The sequence below is a fragment of the Eublepharis macularius genome, chromosome 4 (genome assembly GCF_028583425.1).
Source record: "Eublepharis macularius isolate TG4126 chromosome 4, MPM_Emac_v1.0, whole genome shotgun sequence".
NCBI lineage: Eukaryota > Metazoa > Chordata > Lepidosauria > Squamata > Eublepharidae > Eublepharis > Eublepharis macularius.
Window position 1 is genome coordinate 162,709,501 of NC_072793.1, and position 19,101 is coordinate 162,728,601.

General features: G+C 44.1%; 1 protein-coding gene across 1 annotated transcript; it reads right to left on the minus strand.

The window, feature by feature from the left end:
• Positions 1-4,294: 4,294 nt before the first annotated feature.
• RDM1 (RAD52 motif containing 1) lies at positions 4,295-17,456 on the minus strand. The gene is given in 8 exon segments (XM_054975236.1): positions 4,295-4,722; positions 5,848-5,936; positions 7,775-7,864; positions 8,313-8,487; positions 13,544-13,616; positions 13,618-13,652; positions 15,842-16,021; positions 17,324-17,456. Coding segments are annotated over 8 exon segments (807 nt in total). The 5' UTR covers positions 17,408-17,456; the 3' UTR covers positions 4,295-4,641.
• Between the last annotated feature and the right edge of the window lie 1,645 nt (positions 17,457-19,101).

The window sequence follows — 19,101 nt, forward strand, 5'->3', positions numbered from 1 at the left end:
CTTCAGAAAGGAAGGAAATGTCGCACGGGTTACTTGAAAACAAGGTTGCCAATTCTAGCCTACCAGTAGGTAGTCAAAATCAGTGGTACTTGGTCCATGGCACATGAGCCACCTCTTTTGTAATTGCCATCAGACAAAAGAGCCACATTTACTTCCGTCTCGGGCATGAGGCCTGCACCTTAGGGAGGCTTGTAGCTTTTATGTTCCTCTAGTAGCCGCTGGTTCACTGTGGGAACCAAATGCCAACCTCTGTCCACTCTGAGCAAGGGCCTTGCCCACTTTCCTGAAACATGGGGTGGGTGTTACATTTAGGGTATGGTGCTCAGAAGAGCCACAGGCGGCTCTCGAGCCACTGAGTATCAGTGGTCAAAATGTAAAGCCTAGGGCAGGATGAAATGAGAGTCAGATACAACAGGGAGGTTACAGAGGTATGATAGGTGAGAAACATGAGGCCCCTGTTAAGACTTGCTCAAATGATAGCATTAACTTTAAGAGCTGCTCTCTTTTAATAGGTCAAAGTGGAAAATGTGACAGGAGTCTGGCACAGGCCTTTCCTTCTTGCAGTGATAGTGTCAGTAATGGCTAGGACAAAGACAGGCCGGTACCTTTCTGCACGTAATTTAAGCCCATTGCTTTGGGTCTCTGCTACCAACTGGAACAGCTCCTTGCCTTTCTCCAAGTGACAGCCTTTCAAATATTTAAGAGAGCAATCATGTTCCCCCTCAATCTCCTCCAAACTAAACATTCCCAAAGGCCCTCAGCCTTTTCTCACAGGGCTCCGTCTCCAGACCCCTGGTCATCCTTGTCACTCTCTTCTGCACCCTCTCAATTTTGTCCATATCCTTTTTGAAGTGAGGCCTCCAGAACTGCACAAAGTACTCCTGGTGTGGCCTGACCAGGGCATTATAGAGAGGGACTAGGACCTCCTGCGATTTTGATGCAATGGCCTTTTTGATACAACCCAAGACTGAGTTTGCCTTTTTTGCCACCGCATCACAGTGACTGCTCATATTTAGTTTACAATCCGCTTACCCCAAGATCTCCTTTGCATACACTACTACCCAGAAGTGTATCCCCCATCCTGTATTTGTGCTTCACATTTTTGTTGCCCAGATGTAATACTGTGCACTTACCCATGTTGAATTGCATCCTGTTCACAACCGTCCACTTCTCCAGAGTATTTAAGTCTTGTTGAATTTTAACTCTATCTTCTTGGGTGTTTACCACTCCTCCCAATTTGGTATCATCAGCAAATTTAATGAGTAGCCCGTTTGCCCCTTCATACAGATCATTGATAAAAATATTGAAAAGTGCCAGACCCAAAACTGAGTCCTGTGGCACCCCACTGGACACCTCCCTCCAACATCATTGACCACCACTCTTTGGGTGCAGTCCTCTAATCAGTTCCCTATCCATCAAACTGTCCTATAGTCCAGTCCGCAGTCTTCCAGTTTACCCATTAGAATGTCATGGGGAACCTTATCAAAAGCTTTACTGAAAACCAGGTAAATCATGTCAACAGAGTTCCCACAATCCAGTAAGCTCGTCACTCGATCAAAGAAGAAAACCAGGTTGGTCTGACAAGATCTGTTGAGGAAAAAACCACATTGACTTTCCCGGATCACTGAGCAGTCCTTCAGATGCTTACAGATCGAACCCTTTAAAATCTGCTCTAATATCCTCGCAGCAACAAAAGTCAGACTGACCAGCCTGTAGTTTCCCAGGTCATCCTTCTTCCCTTTCTTAAAGACTGGGATAACATTTGCTCTTCTCCAATCTTGTGGCACATCCCCAGTCCTCCAAGATGCCTTGAACATGATGAATAGAGGCTCTGCAAGTTCTCTAGAAAGTTCTTTGAGCATTCTTGGGTGCTGGGGATTTGTATTCGTCCAGAGCAACAAGGTGCCTCTCCACAACCTCTCTGTCAATGTCAACTAGCCACCCAGGTGTCCTGTCACGTCTTCTACCATCTCTAGATGGGCTCAAGTTCTTCAAGGAGAAAACAGGCAAAGAAGTCATTAAGCCTGTCTGCTTTTTCTCTGTCCTCCATCAGAACAGATGGAGGACAGATGTTCTGTTTATTTAAAATATTTATACTCTACCTTAACTTTATGAGTCGGCTAACAAAGCAGTAAAAGCTGTAAAGACTGCTTTGGGTACCCACTCAAGGAGAAAAGCAGGATATAATTGTTTTTTGAAAGGACACAGCAACATCCAACTACAGGTAAAACCAATACACAATTAAAATACATTTAAAATCCACTACAATGTATGGTTGGTTCTGTCTTCATATACACATTTTCCTCTCATATCCATTTCATATACTGATCTCTGTGTTCTAGTTAGGGATATGTGGTAGGGTAAGAACTAATCAAAATCCAACCTAAATTGCAACCTTTTTTATCACATTAAATATAATCTGACGATAATAGATAACGTTCAGAATCAGAAACGTTTAGATCTGCTACATTGGCATTTATCACAGTCTGGTTTCAATTTGCTAACCACAGTGAGAGGCAGTATAGGAAGAGAATGATTAACAACTGTGTGCCTGACAGGGATATTATCCAACCAGAAAAGGTTTTTGATCCTGTTGAACAGAACCAGCTCTAATTAGCATGTATGTGCAGAATATACATGGGAAAAGGTATCAGGCCACCATTGTGTAACCTGAAAGGAGACCTGAATTGGGAGCGGTGTTTCTGGGTCATCTTCCTGATTTCTCAGGCCATATGCTGTCTGAAATTGCAGAAGGGTACCCAAGTTTGATATTAAAATAGAGAAATTGAGCTTGGTTTGCAGGCAACAGAAAAGCTGACTCACAGGGTAATAGCCAGGCTCCCCTGGGGCCTAGACACCTTGATGGTAATTTTCTTTCTTTTTTTGATGTCCTGACTGAAGGCTCTTCAAAATTCAGGCCATGTTTGGAGATCAGGGTTGACCTCCAAGGACCATCCAAGAATCTGCCATACAATGCAGAATTCCCTGGCTGCCAAACCAAACTTCATTTTCCAGTCATTTAAGAAATGTTTTGCTGTAAGATAGCTATAATTGTTGTAAAGATAGTGTTTTGGACACCTGAGTGTGCCTTTAGATGAAATTCCTATTTCTAGGAGAGAAGGGGGAGAGGAAATAGTACCTGTTGGAAAAATGCTAAATGTAAGTGCATAATTTGCAAAAAACCAAGAAACCTGACCTCTTCAGGCAGGCCATTCCATAAATTGGGAACATCCACAGAGAATGTGCGTGTATGGGCAACTGTTGATTTTGCCTAACTGTAGGGTGGTATCTGCAGAAGGCCCAGTTCAGATGAGCAAATCTGCCATGGCAGAGGGAGAGAGGTAGTCCTGCAGATATGAGGGAACAGGGCCATGAAGGGCTTTGTATGTGATGATAAAACCTTGAACTGAGCCCAGTAACTGATGGGTAGTCAATGGAATAACTGTAAAATGGGAGTGATATTCATGCTCCTTCTTGCTCTTGACAATAATTGAGCTGCACTGTTCTGTACAAGCTGCAATCTCTGAATTAACTTCAAGAGGTGACCTACATAGAGTGAATTACAGTAGTCTAGCTTCAGTATTACGGTGTAAATCCAGGTGGCCAGATGGGCTGTGTCAAGGTAGGGCGACATCTTCCAGGCTAGTCTGGGTTTGGACAGTCTTTTTTTGCAGCTGCATTAACTGCATCATTAACTAGCATCGGTGCTGAATCCAGCATAACCTCCAGGCTCTTAAGCAAGTCTGCAAAGATCAGCTGAACCCCTTCCAAAGTGGGAAGCATGATTTCCTTCACAATCACTGCTTTCCCAACCAGCATCACTTCCATCTTGTCTGGGTTCAGTTTCAGTTTGCTTGCTTTCAAATGCCATAAGGGCATGGCACGGGGAGATCTTGTTCCCCCCCTCCAAGCCTTTTAATGTGCTGAAGCACACACACATGACTGCCCCCCCCCATCAAACACACACTTTTTTTGGTACTTGGAAAAGTGCAGAGAGGGGAAACAACATCAGCTTCCCCCACACTGCAGGCCCGATCAGGATGGGAGAATCTTCTTTAAAATGGCATCAGCAGCCACAGGTCAGACCCACGGCCACCGTAACATCTATAGCCCTTGAGAGACAACTTGACTGTAATGTAAAAAATGGAATTATTTTTTTGACAGCCCCAAGAAGTCTGTGAGGTAAGCACATTTGGTTGTATTAACCATTGAGACACATCACTGAAATGGTAATAAAGATAAAAAATCAGGATGAGGGTGGGTAGATGGGAGTCCACCTTCATGACATGGAAAGAAAGCTTACATGATGTTTATTTAGAGAAATCGACTCCCTTCATATAGGAAAAGAATCACAAAAATAATTTTTTTAATGACAAAAGTATTAGAAAATAAAAATACGGTGGAACACATCTGTACACAACCTTCACAAATATAAAAAGGCCATTATGGAAGAGTTAAAACTATCAGGTAGGGAGGTGCCATTTCAATGGATCTGGGTGCAAATTTTAGGAAAACAATGGAATCAGCTTCCAAATGATGACATTTGCTGAGACAGCTGCACTTAAGCAGCACAGAGAGGAAAACTAGACGCAAAGGTCAGACAAACCTCCTCCCCATCTAACGTGAAGACACTCTCTGCAGCTAGTCTCCATCTATGCTGACGTCAGACAAGATCTCCTCTTCTGCTTCAGGATTCAACTGTGAAGAGGACAAGTCAGTCACCTAGAAAGAGAGGGGAAGGCATGTGGGTTGCTCTGCACAGCATGTCTGGTGGCTCAAATTTCCTGAATTGAGAGCACCACTTCCGACATTCCAACCTCTGAAGGACAAGACGGTCTGGGGTGCTGTATTGTCCATCTTATTTCTCTGCCGTAGAGGCTAACTAGGATAGCATCTTCCACTTGCTCTCCTCCGACTCATCCTACCTGTACCTCCAAGATCACACAGTCCACAAAACTACTTAACAGCACCAAAAGAGTCTGGAGCTGACCTGAGGCCCCTCTAATATGGCAGCTGGATGCCCCCAAGAAGCTCCAAAAAGGCAAAGATGGAACTAGCCTTCCCTTGTTGCTTATCCCGTGTGTCTTGCTTAATGGTAGACTCCCTCTGAATATGGCTATCTTTGCTATTCTTTATTTCATTTATATCCCACTTTTCTCTCCAATGGGAGACCAAAGTGGCCTACAACATTCTCCCCTTCTCCATTTTATCCTCACAACAACACTGTGAGGTAGGTTAGGCTAAGAGTGTGGGACTGGCCCGTGGTCACCCAACAAGCTTCCATGGCAAAGTACAAATTTGAACCAGTATCTTCCAAGATCCGAGCCCAACACTCTAACCACTACATCATGTTTGGTGTGTGTGCACGCGCGTGCATGTACGTGTGCAGGGAGAACAATGTACACTTCTTGGAGGAAAAGAAAAATAAAGATATATAAATGATAGCATCTTTTTATATCTCCTTCTACTTCATTTCCACCCCCCACTGTTGCCCTGCCCACTCTAACCACTACACCATGTTTGTTCTAATTAGCATTATTATCTTTTTTTTAAATTATATTTTATTAATTTTCCAGGAAAGTTAAGATGGGAAGGGTAAAGGAAAGGGATAGGACAGAAAAAAATAGCATCATTATCTATGCTCCCCTGGCATGCTGGGATTAGCCACTGAGTGAAAAGGAAGCAGCTCCTTTCATTCTGAATCAACCAACAGGCAGTTTCATTAGATAACTTCCAATTCTTATGAGAGGGAAGGAACCATTTCTCCCTCATTTATAAAACTCAGTTGTCCAGGAGCTGAGCAGGCTAGAGAACAAAGGGACTGGAGTTTGCGTGAAATCAGTTCACCTGAAGAAGCCCCTGGAGTTCTTCATCTGTTAAGCAGTCCACAAGGCTCTCTTGGGAACAGCTGAACTCCACGGCCACCTTCCTGTTCTCTGAAACAGTCAAGCAAAGAAGGCCAAGTTTTTAATAAGCTGATGTTCAAACATTTTATTTTTTCCTAAAATGGGTTTAGGATTTTGCAACTGTTGTTGTTTCTAGAGCACCCACAAAAATGAAACAGAGACCCTGATCCAAATGGAACTGTGAAAGAAGCTCTGCCAGAGCAAGAGAGGCTGCTCCGCTGTGGCAGTGGGGCCACAGAACCAAGGGGGAATGGCATCCACATGTCCCCCTCCCCTCCCTCTTTAGCTCCATCAAGTCAGCAAAGAAGCATTAACACAATGACAGAGGCCCTTTAAAGGGCTAAAGGGGGAGGACAATGAGCTTTGCTCCACTTCGCCCCATCATGACTGCAGGTGGAATGTCCACAGGGATGCTCCACCTGCAGGCGCCCTGCAATTAGTTCCTCCTTTGACCCAGTTCAAAGGGGAAAGCCGTCATGTGACTGTTCCCTTTAAGTGCAGGGGCATGTGGCTCTCCAGTTGGGCGGAAAAGATCCCTGTAGAAGGAGCCAGATTGTGTAAAGAAGAAAGCAGAAAAGCATGAGACACAATGTTGAAAGTCTCAGTAGAGAAGGAAGTTTGTTCCGAGATCCAGGCTGATGAATGAGGAGATCAACAGATGTATCAAGGAAAGAATTCTCATGGAGAAATTTATGAAATGTAAGAAAGAATATAATAGAAAAGGAATGGGGGAGTAACAAAAGAAAGATGGACAAGGTGGTCCCCCTCCCAACTGGGATTTAAAGCCAAGGCAAATAATTTGAGAATAATTTGGAGATGTATGATGGAGAAAAAGTAAGGTAGCAGGAACGCCTGACGGGAAAGAAGGAGAGTGCAAGTGGAAGAGCGAGGAGAGAACCGATGACTCTCCTCCTTGTGTCTTTCCAACCCGTAGCTGGTCTGAGCATCACAGCATGACATGTAGGGAGAATCAAAAGAAACCGCCTTTATGACATGATGGACAACTGGTTCACAGACACATTCTCTGCTTAACAGCATGCACATGGGAACAGACCCAGCACCTGACAGAATTTCCGCATCATCACACTTCCCAATGGCACAAGTTCACGCAATCAACAGCCAGCCAGCTAATGCAGAGGGACCAAGCAGTCTACATGCTTGTGTGAACCAGGCTTCCTGTCTCTGAGATATCCTCATTTTCCAGAAGGGCCAGAATTGCTATTAGTCAAGGATGTCAGCCTTTGCTGCCCTCCTGGCCTTGCCCACTGACCTACTCAAGAAGAGAGACAGGCAGGGGGCTCTTGTACCCTCCCCCCTTCCCCAGTGGGAAAGCCAAAGATGTTTATAGATTGCTTCCTTTTGGCACCTCCATTGCTCACTGCCATTTCCTGAGGAGTTTTAGAATGTGAGTGAGTAGCGGAGGTAAGCAAGAAGGGACAGGTTTGGGCAAAGGTCTGTCTTGCCATTCGAGAACCAAGGAGCCCTTTGCCTGCTTCTCAGCTTGGGAGAACATGGTTGGTAGAACACAAGGGTATGCATTGGGTGCGGGGGGTCATATTTAGAATTGGGAGAGGTTCTGAGAGGAAGATAGTCTCCCAAGTTTGGCCCCCATCCCTTCCTGTTACCTCTTTCTGATCTTTGCACCCAGCATCCCACAAAGATAATCCACCCCAGCAGCAAAACACAAACAGCTTGTGTCCACATCCTTCCACACCCAAAGGAAACAATTCAGAGGCCTTCCTGAGAGCCCAGTGAACAGTCAGGGATTCCCTAAAGGTTTGGCAGGCTGAAGCTGAGCAGGCATCTTACCAGTCCACAGGAGGGGAGAGTGCTGGCAGCTTCAAGATAAAAAAAATAAAAGGCCTTACCTAGAACTACAAGCAGAATCTTCTGAAATGCATCCGAGAGTGCTTTTTGCGCTGCAAGCTTCTGAACACTGCGCATGGCCGTGAGAAACTCTGAAAAAGACAAAAGCCCAGCCCAAAAAAGTGTGAGAGAAAACAGAGTAAAGACAAAAGCCCAGCCCAAAAAAGTGTGAGAGAAAACAGGAGTACTGCAGGTGAGGGTTTGTGGGCCAAGGTCTGCTTGCTGCTGAAAACTTTTTGAATTAACAACTGATCCCAATAAGCTGGTGAAGAAAAAGGACCTTTTTAAAACAAAGAGCTTGGGCAATTCTGGACAACCGAAATGGTCTCAACGATGGATAACCCTGCAGCCTGCCAAAGAATCACTTGTGCTGCAATGTTCTGATTCAGAGGGACTGTACGTGTGTGGGGTAAAGTGCTGGATAAAGAACGGCACAGACCTGGGTTCAGACCTCTCTTTGAAGCAAAGAAAGTCCACTGTGACTTTAGTACTTTTTCTTTTAGTCCCTCCATCTACTTCATTTCCACTCCCCACTGTTACCTCAGCTAGGGTCTACAGGAGCCTCGGCCACTCCAACCCCTCTGGTGCAGATGCCATGTTGTGGAATAGTTAGTTCTTGAACACAGAGATACTTCCAGCACTGGCTCCCTGGCTCCTTCTTTGCTCCTTCCTCTTCATTCTTCTCCTCCTCTTCAAAGCCAGAGATATCCTGGAGCTGTTCTCGTTGGAATGGGGACAGCAACACAGGAAAAATGAAGCAATACTCCAGAAACATTTATCCATGTTACCATTGCTTCCCTCCCAATTATCTCATGGTATTTTTTTGATCTGTATACAACAACGTTCCACTTGGGGTTGGGGGGGGGATTTTTATTATTTAATTAGTGCGAAACAGAAAAAATAAAAAAGCAAACAGAAAAAAAACCCAGCGCTGGCTACAAAAACACTATTAGCAAATCTATACATAGATATTTATAAAAGATTTTCAAATATCTAAAAATACATCCGTATGCAATTGCCTTCTATATGCAATATGTTCAAATTAAGAACTTCAATCCAGTGATTTTACGGGAGGTGGCCTCTTGTCTTTCCAATGTTGAAGTATAAGTCTTTTAGCAACTAAGAGGGCACCGAGGGTCCATTTCTGTTGATCATCAGTTAAATTCCAAGAGACAGGCAAGTTCTTTAACAGTACATTAACATCTTCAAAAATAAGTGAGTTTTTAAACACAAAATTAATATGACTAATAACTTCTTCCCCAAAATGACTAAACATGTCCAGAGCACATGCTTAAGAGATGCATTTTGTGAACTGCACTGCCAACAGTTAGATGCTGAGCTTAAACTTTTAGTAAAAACATGCTGTGGTAATATAGCCTAAACATAATTGAATAAAACACAACTTAAAATCCCTAACAGCAACAAGTATATGACTTAAAGCCTTATCCCCTTGTTTTAGCAAAACTGGATGCTCCAGATTATCCCATTCATCTCTAAGGCTCTCTGTATCGTATTTGTTAACGGACCTCAAATATTTATATACAAATATTGTAGATTCACTTTTTGTATTGATTCAGTAAGAATCTCCAAAAGTGCGTGGGGGGGGGGGATTCTGAAGCACTCAAAGGTGCCAGACCATATTTGGACACCAACAAATGTTGCAATTGTAAATATCACCATTCATCAGAAGTTGGCAAATCCTATTTAGATTTCAGTTGAAAAAATTACAAGAACTCATCATTTTAACCTATCAATTGATTTAAACTAAAAATCCCCTTATCTGTCCAAGCTTTCCATAAGAATCATTTCTTCCCAATTTTTGAATCTGGATTTGACCATAATGTTAGTTCAGAGTGTGAGAAATGGGTCGAATTGTGATATTATACATCATACTTCTCTAGCTGCAGAAATTGTTGGAGGAGCAAAATCCATTTTAACATAACTAGACCCTAATTCGTTCCACTTAAAAAGTGGCTCCAAAAGAGAGGCCTCTAAAAGAGCCCAAGATGGATTCTTCAGTTGAGGGGAGGGATACCAGTAATTGGTACACACTAACAAATATGCCTGATGATAAGTACTAAGGTCCGGAAGGCCAAATCCTCTTTCATTAATTGAATTAATAGTTCCACTTGTAAACACAAGCATGAAACAAGACATCCCTCTCTTCTCCAGAGTCCTCCACATACTACAGAGAAGTCTGAGGGGTCAGTTGGTGGCTTGGTACTGGGTGGGGGAGACAGAATCTACATCACCCCCAATTCCCCTTTTAGAGGATGTGGCGGGGAGAGGTTTGTCTTGAACTTCATACCAGCAGTTTGGGAGCTTGAACTTTGTCCCAGCTATTTGGGAGAGCTGCTGCAGCATAGTGATTAAGCTGTGAGGCAGCACTCTGCTGGTTCAACTCCCACTACGGCCATGAACTCTGCAGCTGGCCTTGGCTAAGCCACTCCTCACAGCCTCAGCTCCCCAGCTGTATTGTGGAGATAGTAATAGCACTGACTTTGTTGAGTGGGTGCTAATCTGTTCAGAAGGGTGGTATATAAGCACACTGTTGCTGTTGTTATTGTCGTCATAACTTCTGAGCACCGCTTGAGCTCATCACAAAGCGAGAAAATGCCCCCTGGACCATGGGGGAAGGGTGGCTCTTTGGTTGCATTGTGCAGTGTTTGAGGCACTCTGAAGCAGAAATATGGTTCTTAGAGATTCTAAATGTCCCCCTAGACAAGCACAAAGTTGGAGTTGCCCTGTCCCCTTTGTTGTATTCCTGTATAGTGAAGCCAGCCTATCCTTTGATCAGATCCTGGAACCCATCTTAAGTATGGAAAGCACCAGAATATTATTTTTCAGGCACAAAGCTGTGTCTCATCTGGAAAGATTCCAAATGACATGTTCTCTGAACAAGGGAAGGACAAGTGATGTTTGCTTTTCCCGACGTTTGCTTTAGCTTATGTGGACTGAGACAAAATCAATAATTGGAGGGTCAGTGAATTCGGTCATTCTCTAAAACAGTGTCACAAAGGCCGAAAGAAGGGGGGGGGGCTGACGGATAACAAAGTGTGGATTTTAAAAAGGACAATCTTTTTTCCTTTTTCTGACTCTTAAGATTCAAGACGTTAAAACACAGTAATTCTTACATCTACTCTTATGTCTTGAGAAAGAAAACATTGTACACACATTTGCAGTTATGAGAACACAATTAAAGAGAGGAAAATGAGTAAAATCCACAGCAAGAGGTATAACTAGAGTGAAGGATATGTATAATGGTCAAGGGGATTTGTTACCACTTCAGGAATTGAATCAAAAATTGGGGGAAAGATATTGGTTAAATTTAATGGGGTTGCACCATTTAATTAAACAAGATAAATATAAAGAAGCTATTAAAAGGGAAGACAATAATATAGAACACGCATTATATGTGGATGAAATAAAGAAAGGGCTGGCAGGGAAAATTTACCTTGAATTGGTGAGGGATAAGGAGTTTATGTTTAGAACTCTAAAAAATAAATGGAATAAAGAAAAACAAATAACTTCTGAGGAGGTTAATAAGTTAATGGTGAATTTGAAGGCAATTAAGCTAGAAAAGTATAGAGAACTTGAAAGAAAGATTATCATGAAGTGGTATAGAACTCATGCCCAATTGGCATACATGCTTAAAGGGATGAAACCTAACTGCTGGCATTGCAATGCAAAAGAAGGGTGGTACTCCCACTTATGGTGGGAGTGTCCAAAGGTCATAGATTTTTAGGAAAAGGTACGGGGAAAAATAGCATTGGTATGTAAGGTCAACCTCAATATAGATGTAGATCTATTATTCATGGGTGTATTGGGAAACACTAGAATTGAGAAACAAAACCAGGATATTTTCAAAGCAATGTTACTAGCTGCACATGCCGTGATTGCATACGGTTGGAAGGAGAAGTTAAAATGGACCTTAGAAAGATGGAATGATTACTTGTATGAATATATTCAATTGGATATGTTGGAATGTTTAAAAAAAGATAAGGCATGGGATGGAAAAATGGAGGAGATAAAAGAGAAATGGTCTGTATATTTCCAATGGGTATATAATGGAGAAGCCAATACAACTATATTTGGAAAATTGGAAAAAATGTGCTTGTGGCTAAAAATTTAATTTGTAGTTATAGGATGGCCACCTTGCGGGGGGGAGGGTTACAAAAGGGGTAAAAGATGTATCATAGGAGAACTGTGACTGTATTGAAATGTAATAATATGTGATGCATTAATAAAAAAAAATTAGAAAAAAAATCCACAGCAAGAAAGATCCTTTTAAGACCCTCTGCTGTTTTCAAGAGAGGAAACTCTGACTGTCCAGTCCAGTACACTCAGAAATGCTAGTCCAAGTCACTTAGGAATGCTGCCTTGACTATAACATCTCTCTGACACTAACCACATGATTGTTTTGCTGAAATACATATACACATATGCATATATCCATATATTCACAGCTCAATCAATCTCACTATAACTCTTCATGAAATAATTCAGCAATTACTATGCATATATCAATCACATAGGCCTTAATCATAAGGAACTCAGGATATACTGAACCAAACAAAATGGAGTCAAAATGAACCTTTGAACGGATACGTGGCAATAAGCAAAAATCTAGGAGCTTTTTGCTGATGCATGTTATTCATATGAGTAATGATAGCAAATATTGAGGGATCAGAACGACCTGAACATTTTACGGATGTCATGATCTTAGTGCAAATTTTGCAAATGTTACAATTTTAGGTGATTTCCAGTGCCAGGAATGACTCTGAGGAATCTCATTGGTGGAATTGAGTGGGACGATGTAGACCACAACTGTATAAAAAAATGAGTAGCAAAACCACGGAGTCTAAGAAGCTAGGAGGAGAGAAAGTAAGGAATATCTCCTTGCTATCTCTCTCCTTTCCCCTTCAGATTGGCAAAACGCTCTCCCACTCTCTCCATCAACGGGAACCTCTGGGACATCTCCAGGATTGGTAAGATAATTCATTATGCCTTATTCATTGTGCCTTGTTGTATTGCTAATTAAGCCATTGCACTGCTAAGACCATGCTGTACCATGATTCTCAAAGTCTCTGCAACCTATGCAAAATGATTTAAATAAAACTCACTGAAATTCATGTCCAGGCCTGTGTCGTATCCTTGCTCTCTCTTCATTTGGGGAAAATCTGTTCAGTTCAAGATATGTTAAAGGTCCCCCCTTTCGCATAGTAAACTGCTAGCTAAAGGTAAAGCTAACACCTTCCCCAAATGCCCTGGGTACATCAGAGAAGCAACCACAAACAGTGGCTGGCTCCTACACTCAGCCAACTCTTGCAGACCCTGCTATGAGCTCCCAACAGACAGTTCCTTATGTGATCAGACAAAACAGGTTCCTTTCCTCTTGGTGGTGGAGAGAACCTTCAAGTCAGAGTTGACTTACGGCCACCCCTGGTGGGCTTTTCATGGCAAGCGACTAGCAGAGGTTGTCTGTCATTGCCTACTTCTGCAACTCTGGTCGTCATTGGAGGTCTCCCATCCAATTACTAACCAAGCCCAACCCTGCTTAGCTTCTGACAAGATCAGGCTCACCTGGGATATCCAGGTCAGGGCTTCATTTCCTCTTACAGGGAGTAAAGTCTGAAGCAGCACCTGGTAAACTTTGGAGCTACATCTTGTTTATCTTTGGAAGGAACCCAAGAGACTTAAATGAAGTGCAGATGAGAAATTTGCCTCCCTGATCAAAGTGGTGCAGGACAGAGACAGGGGGCCCTCCTTACCATGACGATGCGACTGGACCAGCCATTGAAACCAAGGTAGTGATTGGCCAATTCCTGGCATTTGTGGCTGTTCTTGTGGAAAGAGCCTCTGTCTGGTACAGATGCAAACCTGGATGGCAGACACACAAAGAGCTGTGGGTGTATTGGAAGATCTGCATGAATTGAAGCAAACAGGTTCTCCTTCCTGCTGGGCAGGAGCTCCAACCCTGTGTAGAACCTGGCAGGGGGGTGACACACACCTTTCCTAGTTTGACCCCACCACTCTGTATTCAGAGATGGGTGCCCCTGAATATGGAGGTTCCCCATTTAGCCTTTAGCCCTTGACTGGTTATACCTTCATAAAGCTAACTAATCATTTAAACTAGTACCTATCCATCTGTCTCATGGTAGCAAATTCCACAAATTAATGACAATGGGTGAATGCAGCTGCCTGTTTCCTGAAACGTAGCTACTTGTTAAGTCCAGCCAAGTCATGTGTGATACTTGGTGTGTGTGGGGGTGTGGGGGTGGGTGGATGTGTGTGGGTGTGTGTGGGGCGCGCTGATGCTCCTCAGGGGCTAAGCTCACTCCCAGACATCAGCAGGAGGGAAAAGAAATGACTGCACCCCCCAGGCCTGCACCTTCAACTCAGACCCAGCAAGCCATTGGTGGCTATGCTTTGTCTGGGGTGACAAAATACCTCAAACCAGTGCTGTGCCAAGTGGCGTCGGAAAAATCTTACCACACATCAACATACCCACCAAAAGCTGAACCCATGCAAAGGACCAACCCACTGAGGAAGCCTTGCCACCCCAGGTCATCCGGCGAGGAGGATTTACCACGTCAGGCGCAGCTGTCTACTAGGAGGCCTTGTAAAATGGGGGCACCCACCTATCTAGAGAAGTGAGAAAGAAGTAATCTTCTCCTCACTTATCAGTACAACACAGTCAACCCTCTGCAATAATATATTGTTGAAGGCTTTCACGGCTGGAGAACGATGGTTTTTGTGGGTTTTCCGGGCTGTATTGCCGTGGTCTTGGCATTGCAGTTCCTGACGTTTCGCCAGCAGCTGTGGCTGGCATCTTCAGAGGTGTAGCACCAAAAGGCAGAGGTGGTGCTACACCTCTGAAGATGCCAGCCACAGCTGCTGGCGAAACGTCAGGAACTACAATGCCAAGACCACGGCAATACAGCCCGGAAAACCCACAAAAGCTATCTCTGCAATAAGTTAACACTTGATAAAGGGGCATCTAAGGCTGCCATCCACAAAGAACTACTTCTCCACTAGGACTTCTAAACTGCAGCGCTTTTTTTTGCTTTTTTTGCTTTTTTTGAACATCGACATGATGCTCCTCCACTTGCCAGGCTTTCCCCATCCTCAGTAACATTCTCTTTCTATCCTGATTCCAGAAAACTGCCCACAGTTGCTGCCCTTTTCCTACTGTCAGACTCTCAGGTCTTTCATTCATAGGGTCGCCATAGGTCGGAGACGATTTGACAGCACATAATACACACAGACTCTCGTGGTCTTCATTTTCACTGCCTCACCACCAGAGGGCTTTTTGAAAACAAAATCCAGCCATTGTTATTGCGCTATAAAGGAATTCCGACCTATTGCCGTATCTTCTGAGGAGCTTTCATTTTACAAAAAAGGAGTCCTTTCCCCTGTAGAAACATGAGAGGAAATATCCCCTTTCCTCATTTTATCTTCACAGTGAAAAGGCCTAGAGCCTTAGATGTTTAAAATGAAAGCTGGGGATTCCAGGGATTTGGTAGATCGATTGTGCTGCAGCACATAGAAATTACTGATTTTTTTTAAAACCTTCCAATTTTCGGGGGGGGGGGTTGCTGTGAAAGTGGTGAACAGTGCACCCCAAACTCCCACACAGATGCTTCATTGCCAGTGTGAATGCTTCTACATTCACAGTTGTGATGACATGGAAATGGAGAATCCTCGTCATGGGGGTGCAGTCTGATAAGTTTGGTGTAGTGGTTAAGAGCGTGGGACTCTCATCTGGAGAGCCAGGTTTGATTCCCCACTCCTCCACTTGAAGCCAGCTGGCTGTCCTTGGGTCAGTCACAGCTCTCTCAGAGCTCTCTCAGCCCCACCCACCTCACGGGGTTATTGTGAGAGGATAATAACAACGCACTTTGTAAACTGCTGAGTGGGCGTCGAGTTGTCCTGAAGTGCGGTATATAAATTGCTGTTGTTATGTTTGTAAGAATACAAGAATAGAGGAAGGACATCACTTCCCAGTCTCAATGAGTAATAAGCACACATATCCTCCAGACCAGCCTTGATGCTATGTGGTGTAGTACCTTCAAAGGTGATTTCTGAAACAGCGGTTGCTGGTTGCATGCACGTTGAGCTCTGCCAGCATCTCTAGCAGAGTAGTACTTGATAAGAGCATTATAGCCAGGCCCGGCGACTGCAGCATTTCTGTGAAGCCTCACAGAGTAGAGCGGCCCAAAGGCAGAGAATGCTAAATACAGAGCGTGCTGAAAGGAAAAAAACAAGCATAGAGGGGAATCTATTAGGAAAGTCAAAGAGCAGGCACACCTGTGATTCAACTAGAAGCCATCAGGTGATATTGGGAAGCAGAATAGCCCAGGGGCAAGTGTAGCAAAAGGGCTCCTGAGGAGCTGGCAGTGCCCATCCAACTGCAAAGACATTCCACACATGTTGGATAATGCACTTCCAATCCACTTTATAGATCATTTGGAACAGATTTTTTTGTGTGCGGAACAAAAAATTCACTTCAAACGATTGATAAAGTGCATTAAAAGTGCATTATCCAATGTGTGCGGAATCAGCCAGTGACAATGACAGCAGGTGCAGGCTTGCTCAGAGGTCCAAGCCAAGTGGTCCTTGTGGCACTGACAACCGTGCTTGCTCTTGGCCATTAGCCCTTCAGGGCATCAAGATCTCTAAGTTCAAGGGCCAGAGGGTCATTTCTAGGCAAGGACTCGAACTGTCAAGTAGACTACAGCCCAGTGAGATCCAGCACAAATTAAACCCTGTGGATATTTATATAATTTTTTAGAAAAATAAAAACAGTTAAAATCATTTGTAATGGGGTGATACATATCAGTTAATGATACTTTTTTAAACAGAGGGGTGGCATGTTCAAAAGATGCTGTTTTTGAGATAAAAAAATTTTAAACCCTGTAAACCAGTGGAATTAATTGCTAATCCAATATTTTGTCAGGTTATGCAAAAGCTTAAATGAAAATTGTTGTTATGCTACTCATGCCTTAATGAGAATGAAACTGTAAAAATGAGAAAAATCCAAGTCTGGGTAGCTGCAGCGTTGGATCCCGTCCCCACAAATCGAGGACCAGACTGAAATTCATCCTTTAGGTACCTGTCCTCTAAAACCATCCGCGTTTCAGGCAGATGTGGGCCCCGTACTTCTCTTCCCAGCTTATTTTCACCGCTTATTTCTACTTCAGATACTAATTTAAACCTCTTTCGACAATTACAGGAAAAAAGCGGGAGGAAGCAGAAGCAAAATGGCTCAGCTGCTTAAGTTATTATCCAGAGTAAAAGGCATATTAACTGACTGAGCTACACAACTTCTAATCCGCTTTTCAAAGGCACTGGCAGATACTCCAAAGCATACTCAATGCCTAGTAATACAAACCACAACCTTTCCGAGCAGCTGGAGAACCAGCGCCAATCAAAAGGGCCGTTATTCCGAATTAAACACCCCTTAGCAAATTGGAGATTAATTTTGCAGTACGCACCCCCGAAAAACACCTCTCCCCTCCCCTCCACCCCAGGGCGGAATTATTCCTGACCTCCGCTGCGTCTGTCTCCAGCCCCAAGACAAGCAGGGTCCGATCGTGCCCAACTGGGACACGGAACTCCAAAATCTCCGCCATGGCAAAGGGAAAGGGCCGGATTTACAGCTCGAAACACCGCCCAGAGCCCTCCGGGGACCGCCCCGTGGGTCGCCCGCGAAGGAAACGGCGCAGTTCAAAACTCCGCTCCGGCTCTCGGCGCACGAAGCCTGCGCACTTCAGCAGCTTGGGGATAAAAGGAGGGGAAGGCGCCTGTTGTTGTTTTTAAACGAGGCGGTACTTGGCACAATCCATCGCTTCAGATTTGGGGCGCGTTAGTTTAACCCTCCGAGCTTCAGCTTCCCCCACGTGTGGCTACAGACATGGTCTCGTCCGCCTCCAACCTCAACGAGAAAGGCGGACTATAAATAAAGTAAATCAATAAATTGTCTCACGTTTAGATTGATGCTGGGATGGCAGTGTCGTTGGAATGCATTTGGAAGAAAGCCTGATGCAGAAAATCCACATTGGAACGAAGTTGCCAACTCTGGCATGGGAACTTCCTGGAGATTTGGAAGCAGTGCCAGGGGATGGCAAGTGTAATGTGGGGGTGTGATGTTGTACTGTTCACCCTTCAAAGCAGCAATTATGAGATAAGAACATAAGAGAAGCCATGTTGGATCAGGCCAATGACCCATCCAGGCCAACACTGTGTTACACAGTGGCCAAAAACCAGGTGTTCTCAGGAGGTCTGCCAGAGGGGAAGGGACACTAGAAGCCCTCCCACTGATTCCCCCCCCCCCAAACACCAAGAATACAGAGCATCACTGCCCTAGACAGAGTTCCATCTATACCTTGTGGCTAATAGCCACTGATGGACCTCTGCTCCATGTGTTTATCCAATCCCCTCTTGAAGCAGCCTATGCTTGAAGCTGCCACCACCTCCTGATGCAGTGAATTCCATGTGTTAATCACCCTTTGGGTGAAGTACTTCCTTTTATCCGTTCTAATCAGCAATTTCATTGAGTGCCCCACGAGTTCTTGTATCATGAGAAAGGGAGAGCCATTGTAATTCTTGGAGAACTCCGGACCTCGCCTAGAGGTTGACTACAGCAAAGTTGCACTTTGAATGGGAGGAAGGGGGCATGAGGTGGGATGAGGAGGGGGGGCTGTGCCTCAAAATGCACAATTGTGTTTCCAGGAATGGCCCACAAGGTGCTTCCAGGATATCCACAAGCAGAACCCTTCTTTGTTTTCCCACAGTATCTCGCCCTTTGATGCATGAGCAGTCAGGTTGATTCTCCATAACCCCTTTTTAAAAGCCATTGAAGCCAATGACTAGCACCAGGCCTCAAACAATTTTATGAAAATTGGGGGTGGAGAGGAGATCTCTTCTGCCCCAGAATCTGCCAAATTCAGCCCTATACTACTTGAAAACATTAACTCCCTGGTAACTGGTAACTCCCCTGACTTGTGTCACATATGTTAGCCCTCATCGGCCTAGTCACAGCCACTTGGAAGAATGTCAGTTATTGTAGATTGTGGAGGTGGACACAGTGCTTGAAGTATAGTCCTTGATGCATGTCCCTCATGACTTCTTGACCGTATTTTTCTCCTACAGTAAGTATTTTCAATACAGTTACTTCCTCTAGAGTATTATGAACACTATCTCAAGATGACTTCTAAATTGGCAAATTGTGTGGCTTTGTTTTACAATGAAGGGATATACTTCAGGCTCCCTTTCTGTGCTGTTGCTTCTTGGCTTCTTGTGACTAGACCTCTTCTTGAATTGCAAA